The following is a 10,463-nucleotide window of genomic DNA, read 5'->3' as shown; positions in this document are numbered from 1 at the left end:
AAGACAAAAAGAACATTTTTTAAAAGAAGTTCATAAATTGAAAGTGTTTACACACACACACACACACACACACACTGTCTCATGAACTTCTGTAACGTTTCTGACAAATGTGTTTATGTGTATATGTCATCATATAATGCTTGTTCACTGGAAATGGGTCTAAATTATCGGAAAGCTTCAATTAATAATTCACACCTGCATTGTCTTAATTGTTCACGTTGGGTTACTTCCCTTATACCATTAATTTAGCAATACAATACGTGTTATTTACGACGTACAATGCTTATCTTGTCCATACCTTATTAAATCGAATTACCATTATGATCACATGAGAAAGAGATTGATTTTTTGTGAGAATTTCCAGAACAGGTCGCATACAGACGATGACATTTCCTTTAACCTGCCATCGAAGTTTTTTCGGTAGTCGTTCTTCTTACTTCCTGGTGACATGGTCTGTCCATATCATCTATGATTTCACACATTTGTACGCTATCTGACAGAGTCCATGGTTGCTCGGGCAATTGTGGTAGTGGTTTCGTCATTAATGTGGACTGCACACGATAGTGTACTCTCGAGGTAGGTAATCTTGTTGGAGTGTTTGGCCACTCAGTATGACAGTAAGTTATACGTACGGCTTTTCTGGTGCAAGTTGGTGCATCACATCGTCTTTTTGGTACTGATTGTGAAACCGAAATTTTCACCAGCTGAAGAGAAATTGTTCTTACTCTGCGGTATAATTACTTGAGTCAATTGCTTCCTCAGTTTCAATTCGCGCTGAAGGATCAACAGATACATGTTGATTTTAACTTGGGACATTCAGCCACTTGCCTTCTCACTGAGAGATGATTTTTTGACTGAGGATGTTGTTGAAATGTTCTATGTATCTTCGCAACATTTATATTTGTCAGTGACTACTGAGATGTTCCTAGTAACTGTTCACCATAGATTGTCTTGTAAGCATCACAGTCCGTTTTTATTGCATTTGCTAAAGCCATTGGTTCCAATAACACATAGCTATGCTTTTTCTCTTCTTTTCGTTCTTTCATTATTTCTTTCTTTGATACGATAACTGTACCTCTCTCTCTCTCTCTCTCTCTCTCTCTCTCTCGCAAATGAATAACATTCAAACTGATTTTAATTTAACAATAAGAAGAAATGAATAGTTTACTCTTTTATCGAATATTGCTCGTTTCTTTTACAGATGAAAAAAGAAAGAAAGAATTTGTATAAGTCGTAAGTCTCCACATGCATACATGTACTACAAGACTTGCATACAGTTCAACTCCGCATCTTCAGCACGCATACACACTCCTTTCATTATTAATTTCTGTATCAGAGAAACAGTACAGACAAATCTCTCTCTCTCTCTCTCTCTCTCTCTCTCTCTCTCTCTCTCTCTTATGTATGACAGTAAAGTTATTTTAAAAAATGTAATTTTTCTTGGAGCATAATGTGATTGTAATTTTTTTGGTCACGGCGTCACTGTTGGATTCTCAGCTTTTGCCCATTACGAAACTATAATTTTTCTTATGTTTGCGTTCCTATTTTGTGGCACCTTCTGCATATTTTCCATATGGTTATCTCACCAGAAAACACCATTTTCATGGAATTACTTTTTGCAGACTAGAATACATTTCGGGGTTCTACCACACGCATACAGTCACAACATAAAATTTAACAAGATGATTTTTACCTGTTCATGTCTGAACCAATATTTGATGCCAAGGTAATTGCCATCTTTGGTGGATCCTTTGAAAAGGGAGATGTGTTAAAAGAATTTCCAAAGAAAAAAATATTCACTTTATTTTCTGTAAGATGGTTTTTTCATTGAGGAACGGAAAAAATATAAGGCCTACGTGGGAATATGAATGTTTCTTTAGTTCATATTCTATTGATTTTATACTATACACTATTGTTATAATATGGGAAATAAACTTATTGTGTACGTAACTAATTACAATTATGGATTCACACATATAAATTAATATGGACCAAATTGATACAGCCCAGAACTGTATTGTCCTATATTAAAAAAAGAAAAAAAAATTAAGATTTTAAGAATTGATTTCATAGCAATTGGAGAAGGCTTTAATTTAGCCATGTGTCCAGACTCTGACAGTTTTAATTTTTAATCATGTGAATAATCCAAAACCAACATGGGTTCGTTTTTGTACTTGAACGGAATATTTTCTTGATAGATGTTTAACGGGAGCTAAATATTGATTTCCATAGATGCACATGGAGAAATAGTGATCGCAGGACTTCTTTTACTATGCAAACGAACTATCAAGGTTAGATGAAGTAAAGGATAGTCGTTAAAGAGATTACGAAGGAGAAAATGGAAGGAGCAAAGGTAAAGGGGAGAAATTAACCGAATAATTTTATCATCTAGAAAAGAAGAAAAAAATAGAAACTACACTTAAAAATGACGCCTTGTCCAAAATAATGGGATCGGAAACAAAAAGTCAAGAGAAATTTTGGGAAGAAGCCAAACGTTGCTACAGTAATCTATACAAATAACATGAAGTTGAACCAGTCGAGACTGTTCTCAATTACTCTGATATTCTAAAATTAAATTCCATTCAGAAGGTTTCAATGAATGTCCCAATATCTTACAGGGAATCCACAAATAGTATCTAAAAAAATGCAAATGAAAAAAGTCCAGGATTAGACGGTTTTACAGCAGAATGTTATGAATATGTTTTGGAATTTTTTGGGATACTTTTTGATGGAAACCATGAATTTTGGATACGAACTTGGAGAACTATCTCCTACCAAAAGGTGACAACAATACATCTTAACTGGGTGGCCTATGTCACTTATAAATGTTATAAAACGGGATACCTATGTCACTTCTAAATGTCTCATATAGAATCGATTCTGCTTGTATAGCAAATAGAATTTCAACTGTACTGCCGACAAATATACACACATATCCATCGAGTTTTTTTATATGGGAGATATTTAAATGACTTAATGTTTTACACATGAAAGTTCTGGTCTGCTTCTTTTAAATGATTTCGAAAAGCATTTTATTCTGTTTCGTGGCTGTCCACAGACACCGTAATGAACTTTCTTAATTTAAATGAATCGGTTATAAAATGTTTCAAGCATTAATAACTGTAAAATCAAAGCATGTATAACTTAAATGGAAAACATGGAATTTGTTTCATATAAAAAGAGCCTGCAAACAAGGCGAGCCACTCTCCACATATGATACAGTACAAAAAGAATCTGTGAAATGGAAAAAGTTTGAGATTTATTTTTGCTTTAAAGTTTAATGGCTATTATACAAACTATTGGAAGATTAATCTTAACGTTTACAGTCTGTGTCATGATTTTTTACTTAAAGCTGAGTTTGAGGTTAGTCTTGTTTACAGTTAAAATAGAGTTATCCGTTGGAAATCTATTGCGTCGTAGGGCAAGCGGATATTTGTATAAACAGAGGTTTTGTATATAATTTAAAAAATTCACTCCTGTTTCATATCAGACTTTGGTAATGTATGACCAGAGTTTGCATTTGTGTTCAGGTATAGTTTGAGATGAATTATTTATTTAAACTATTCGTTGGAATTGCAAAGTGCTCAATGAAAATATTGACTAAACTCTTTCATATTGACTAAACTCTTGAAAACTCATTTAAATATATTATGGACTGTATCGTTGTGATACATCAGGACATTCAAGAGTATTGTTGCATCAGGACTTTCTAGAGAAGATTAAAGAGAAGAGGGAAATAAAAACAAAATGCAGAAAGAAGAAAGAGAAATAAAATATAGGTTAAAAATTCGATTACAAGAACGTATTGATGATAGTACAATATGTTTACGTTTTAATAAATAAATAAACTGAAACTATTGGAGTAAGTTGTTTGACACAAACTGAAATGAATTTTAAAATGCAAAAACCTAAAATATCAAGGACAATCGGTACACAAACTGAAATTTTGGTGACAACAAACGAAGTTGGCGTGCAAGTTATTAGGCCAGATTTGACCATTGAATGAATTAAAAGCAATGAAATGTGTATGTTTTATAGAGGGTCACCTAATGTAGACACATTCAATCTATTATTCAACGAATTAGATGATGCTGAGATAAGAACTCACCGTAGTGGCAATGGCGAAAATCAAGGACGGCCAAGAACATTCAGATTAGAAGATGAATTTTTTCTTGTGTTGATGCGACAAAGACTGCCAGCAACATTACAAGTCGATGGATTTCTTATCTTTCTATAAAACTATCAAGCCTAACGCATTGGCCAACGCAGTCTACATTATTGTCAACAATGCCAATGAAATTCAGATATAAATATCCGAACTCCAGAATTATTATTGATTGTACAGAATTTTATACCGAAACGCCACAGTCATTAGGTAACAAATCGTTAATGTATTCACATTATTGCAAATGACAAAATAGGCTGGGAATCAGTCCATCCGGAATGATAATATTTGTGTCCGAAATTTCAAGAGAACCCTGACATTCCTCAAAAAGAACACCAAAACAAAATTATATGTGCCTATCTACTAAAAGTCTGCATAATACCCATAATTTCTGGAAATACCCTCCTCCGATATGGCCCTGAATCAACATTATCTTTTTAAACTCTTTTTTTTTTTTTTTTTTTTTATTAACCCCGTAATAGGTTGACCAATGGGTCGGGGAACCATCCCAGGGTCACCTTACAATCAAACATTTCTGGTTATCAGATAATCTAGGGATAATAAATATAATCTACAGAGAAAGTAAAAAAAGAAAACACACACACACACGCATATACACATGCATATGGCACACAATCTAGGTGACATGGCCTTTGTGATATTACAATATTTTGTTCCTGTCTACCATCAAGTCAGAGACAAGTTAAATGTTCATTGCTGAGGTCCATTTTTGAAGGAATTGGTCCTCTTTTTTATTTACCTTAGCAGTGTATTTTTCAATGTTCTTATGCATTGCAACTATTTGCTTAAAAGCAAAAATAGAAGGATTTTTCATATTGAATCTGCAAGTATAAATATAATATTTTGCCAAAATAAGCAGAAAATTACCCAAACTGTCCAGTTGTTCACTTCCTAAAAATGTTTCTTTTTTGGACAGATGTACAATATTTGGGCAAAAAGGTGCAAAAACTTCAATAAAACGGTACCAAAACTGTGAAGTAATACTGCAGTCATAAAAGAGATGCTCAATCCTTTCAGTTTCACTCTTACAGAAAGTACATTTGTTGTCATCAAATATGTTAATTCTTTTAAGAAAATCATTAGTAGCGATTATTCTATGGATTAATTTAAAGTTAAAAGAGATCAACCTGGTATCCTTGGTACAGCATTTTGCCCGGCTATATATATCAGACCACTCCTCACTACTTATATTTTTATTAAATACTTGCATCCAAGTTTCTTGCTTCGCAGTGTGTTGCCTTTTAGTTTCCTGTAAAAGATCTTTGTAAACAAACTTGAGTGAATCTTGTTTTCGCAAGTTCGTTATTTTATCCTCCTGCTTATCAAAATTATTATGTACTAGGTGGTTTTTTATGGCATCTTTCCATGCTTTAGGAATTCTGGATATTAAGGAGAAGTATTTCAAGAAATCATCGCTTCCAGTTTTTTGTTTTATTATCTCAAAAGGTATTAAATTACCGTGATCATCTACTAGATCGTTCAGAATTTCAAAACCAGCTTCTGTCCAGGATTTGTATTGATAAATCATTTTAGGGGGACAAAATTTAAAATACTCATGGATAGATACTCGTTAGGACTTTGCGGTTCTTCTTTCCATTTAGATACTGCCAAAATTACATCTCTCCATAAACTGTTTTTAATGAACTTACTAAATTCTTCTAATTTCCTTCTCCCTAAATTCCAAATATCCTTTTTATTTCTGAGTATAGTTGTATTGACTAAGTTCTGCCACGTTCCATCTTCCTTTTCCAGCAATCTTTTAACCCATCTTATCTTAATATACCTAATGAATGAAAATATGTGTATCATATTTAGTCCTCCCTCGTTTTCTGGGGAAACTAGTATATCACGTTTTATTCTCTCTAGTTTCCCACCCCATACAAATTTAAATAACGTGCGATTTAGTTCTGCTTCAACTTTTGCTGACGGGTTAGGAAGTACTGAAAAAAGATGTATGAATATGGGCAGAACAAGAGTCTTTACAACAATTACTTTACCAACTATTGACAGATGTCTTTGACTCGAGCTTGCCAGTATTCGTTTTGCCTTTGTTAGTTTCTTCATATAATTAATTTCCACCATCTGTTGTAAATCTGGAGAAAATTCTATGCCAAGGAGTGTAAAGTTAGAAGAGGACCAAATTATGCCCATTTCGGGACATATTCTTTCATTAGAAAATTTCCTGTTTCCAATCCAAATAGCTTTTGTTTTTGTTATGTTACATTTAAGTCCCGATAATAGAGAGAAACCTTGCAAGATATTCATAGTTGCTTCAAGAGAAAAACTAGATCCATCAAGAAGAATAAAAGCGTCATCGGCATACTGACCCAATTTATATTCACTGGCGTCAAAGATTACTCCCCGTACATCCACGTTTTGCTTTAAAGTTATAGCTAAAATCTCGACCACAATGATAAACAAATAAGGTGCAAGGGGATCTCCTTGACGACATCCTCTTTCAAGTCTAAAAGAAGTTGACATATGTCCATTATTTATAACACAACTATTAGAGTCATTACAAAACAGTTTAAACCACTTACAAACGGAATCACCAAAATTAAAAGATTGTAGAGCTTCTTCCACAAAGATCCAGTTAATTGAGTCAAAGGCTTTTTCGAAATCTATTAACAATAATAAACCATATCTGTTTTCATTCTCAAGTTGGTCCATGGTATCATATAATAGTCTGGTGTTTTCTCCAATGAATCTACCCTTCATATATCCTTTCTGAGTATCGCTGATTATTGATGGAAGAACCTTTTTAATCCTAGCTGCAATTGCTCCCGAAGCAATCTTATAATCAGTATTTAAAAGTGATATAGGTCTCCAGTTTTTAAAATATCTTCTGTCTTTTTCCTCCTTTGGTAGACATGTGATGACTCCTTGAGTCTGAAAATCTGAAAGTTTTCCTACAGTATATCCGTAATTTATTGATCTACATATAAATCCCCCCAGAGACTTCCAAAAGAATTTATAGAACTCTACAGTGAATCCATCCGAGCCAGGACTTTTTCCATTTTCCATCCGTTTTAGAGACATACCGAATTCATTAATTGTAAGCAGACCCTCGCATGATTCTCTTTCCTCTCGACTAAGTTTAATATTGTGATTAAAAAATCTATTTCGAGTTTCTTGAGTAGCCTCGTCATCAAGCTGAGCAATTCTACTTTTGAACAATTCTATATAAAACTGTTTTTGTGCTTCTAAAATATCTATTTGGTCAGATATATTTGTCCCATCATCTAAAATAATTTCCTTTATTGTCTTATTAACATAGTTTCTTTTTTCAAGATTTAAAAAGTACTTTGTGCTTTTTTCCACAAATTCATACCATCTAAATTTAGATCATAATATAACACCTTCTATGTATTTTTTCCTAGATTCCTCTAATTCTGCTTTTTGTCTCTCTAAATTTTCCAGAATTTCCCCATTTATGTTATTCGACAGTCCCCCCTGAACTTCTATTATTTCCTGCTCAATTTTCTTTAATTTTTCCCGTTTCTCTTTTGATTTCCTAATAGAATAACATATAGTTTCAGATCTTATTTTCATTTTCAAAATTTCAAAGAACATTTGGTCGTTACAGGAAAGAGAAACATGGAGAGTCGTCTTTATTTCCCCCTACATAATATTTATTTACAGTGTCAGTTATACACTTTTTGACCAAATCAGTATACTCAATGTTCCTCAACAGTTGGGTATTAAATTTCCAATATCCTTTTCCCCTTGGAAACGTTGAAAACGTCACACTCAGAACAATAGCTGAATGATCAGTCTTGTACCCTGGTAAGATACATGCATCAGCTGTATTCATATGAATGTCATCCGATACAAGAAAGTAGTCTAGCCTACTTTGTTTCAAGGGAGATTATTGCCTCCAGGTATACATCTTTAAGTCTTGGTTGGAATTTCGCCAGGGATCAATTAATTCCAATTCGTTTTTCAGGTCTTGAATCGCTGCCCTAGACTGTTGGTGTTTGTCATGTAAAATATTATAAGTATCCAAATCTAAGTCTTAAACAGTATTCCAGTCTCCGCACATTATGATTGATGAGTTCTCAAAAAATAAAGTCTCCTCCTTTAACTTTCTAAAAAAGCTAGGATTATCATCATTATAACCATACAAATTCACGAGGGTTATTCTGTTGCCATTAATTGTAATATCTAAAATAATAAATCTCCCTTGACTGTCACATCTTTCTCTATGAATTATAAATTCAAAAGTATTTCTAAAACATATTGCAACCTCAGCACTCTTACTAGAGCAGTTGCTAAATATACATTTGTATCCCCATTCAGCTGCCCAGTATATTTCATCGTTCTTTGTACTATGAGTTTCTTGCAAGCATATTATAGATACATTCTGTTGTTTTACCCAGTGGAAAATATCCCTTCGTTTTAAGACTGAACCTTGCAGGCCTCTAACATTAATAGATATAATTTTTTATGTTATTATCCATGAAAACAGCAGAAATTTTACACATACATATTCTTGTACAGGAATGTATGAAGTAATTATCACCTTGAGTTTATCATATGCATGGCTTTCACACTCACACTCAGACAGAATACAAACATCCATAATAAAATCATCCATGGTGTTACAATAAATGCTGTAGCTTTGGCTGCATTTAACATTGATACAGTATACTATGGACAACAAGTGAAACAACTCCATTTGCGATAACTCTTATGCACCTCTGACAGACCTTTCCGGAGCTAAGACAGTTTTGTAAACCAAACGGCACAGATTAAAAAGAATATAAATTACAACTTAATGAATGAAAGAAGGGGTAAAAGGGAAGAAAAAGAAAGGGTGAAAGAGCGCATACATGGAAGTGGTGGGTGATTGAATGTATGTGCAAAAAATGTGAGACTGAGAGATTTATCGTGGAAGAGTAATGTTGAGAAAAGTGAGTAAACAACTGAGTAAATGTGTACATGAGAGTATAAGAGTGAAAGATGATTTATAAACTAGTGAGAGAATTTATTAGGGAGAGATATAACAGTGGACCAGCGAATAAACAAACATATTAATTAATTAAGGATAAAATTGGTGAGGGAAAGAAATGTCTTATAAACAAAATATTAAAACAAATTAGAGTAGAAAAAGGAGTATAAAAACGAAAGTTCACATTCCTATTCGGTCAATTTCGTAAGTTCACAGAACTGCATATTACACTTATAATCTAATTTTCTCATCAATTTCATCATAGATGTCAAATTTTATCCTTTTTCCTGATTTGGTTTTACCATACACAGATCTATTAAAGTACCATGAACTGTCAATTTCTTGATGCCTAGATAATTTATTGATAAGTTCAGTATTCAGCCTGGTTACATCCTCTACCAGTCTAATTCCTTTGTACTGCAGAAAATCCTTCCTCTTCTTGATAATTGGAAGTTTACAATCTTTTTAAACTCTGGTTTAAATTTTGTTACATGACAAGAAGAATTATTATTTACCCGGCTTCACATTTACATCAAGCAGAATGTATTTTTCCAGATTATGAAGCATGCCCAAGCTTCATAATCAATTTTCTTCGTTGAATCGCTTGGCAACAATGGAATTACTTTGGCCTTCACATAGCAATGCGAGCACTCCAGCGAATTTTTTTTATATGCAACTGAGTGCACATGTCTGTCTTCATAAAAAACTTTAGCCTTCAACTGCTTCTTGGCGTTCATCATTTTACAATCAAAAGTTCTTGAACTGTTCAATACAAGATAATTGTACAAATCTTCTGTTCTGAACAATGGCGAATGAGTCAAATCACTATCCCATAAGCCGTGTAAAGTCCATGGCACCGGAATCTTTTCTCCGAGAAGCGTACAAAATATTTCTGCATGACGTTTGTTGTCATTCTCATTGTCGTCTATTTGTATTTCATGTAACGTACCTAAATTGACAAGTTTTTGACCACGCTTGATCAATTCAGATTTATTCCCTGACACGTGTGCACCTCTATCTCTTAAATAAACCTTCAATTCACGAATTGATAGCTTGTCAAAAGAACACGGGTCAGCGATTCCTTTGTTATACGTCATTTCATCTGATTTTTTGCTCACCGGAACTAGATTGAGCAAATAACGATAACTCGCGCAAGGGAGGTAACAATCCTTCTTAAATAGGATTATAGGGGAAGGGAGGATCGAAACGGATTGAGTTCATTCACAAATCCAAACGCGTTACAAAATTCAGTCACAACACGCATTCAGTCGTCCAATCCGAATAGAGCAATCTGTGACGTCACATTCCCTGTATAGAGGCGCTAGC

The 10,463-nt window shown here is 33.7% G+C and overlaps 1 protein-coding gene and 1 long non-coding RNA gene across 2 annotated transcripts; one reads left to right on the top strand and one right to left on the bottom strand.

The window, feature by feature from the left end:
- Positions 1-375: 375 nt before the first annotated feature.
- LOC149781327 (uncharacterized) lies at positions 376-2,359 on the top strand. The gene is made up of 3 exons (XR_016414499.1): positions 376-576; positions 1,202-1,233; positions 2,233-2,359. It is a non-coding gene; the product is annotated as an uncharacterized LOC149781327 (long non-coding RNA).
- Positions 2,360-9,657: 7,298 nt separating this feature from the next.
- On the bottom strand, positions 9,658-10,234 carry LOC149781326 (uncharacterized). The gene has a single exon (XM_089934698.1). It carries the CDS (start codon positions 10,232-10,234, stop codon positions 9,665-9,667), a length of 570 nt encoding a protein of 189 aa, XP_089790824.1. The 3' UTR covers positions 9,658-9,664.
- Between the last annotated feature and the right edge of the window lie 229 nt (positions 10,235-10,463).

This window comes from Sinohyriopsis cumingii, chromosome 15 (assembly GCF_028554795.1).
Source record: "Sinohyriopsis cumingii isolate HCF-2022 chromosome 15, ASM2855479v2, whole genome shotgun sequence".
Taxonomy (NCBI): Eukaryota; Metazoa; Mollusca; class Bivalvia; order Unionida; family Unionidae; genus Sinohyriopsis; species Sinohyriopsis cumingii.
This window is presented reverse-complemented; position numbering and strand designations above follow the sequence as displayed.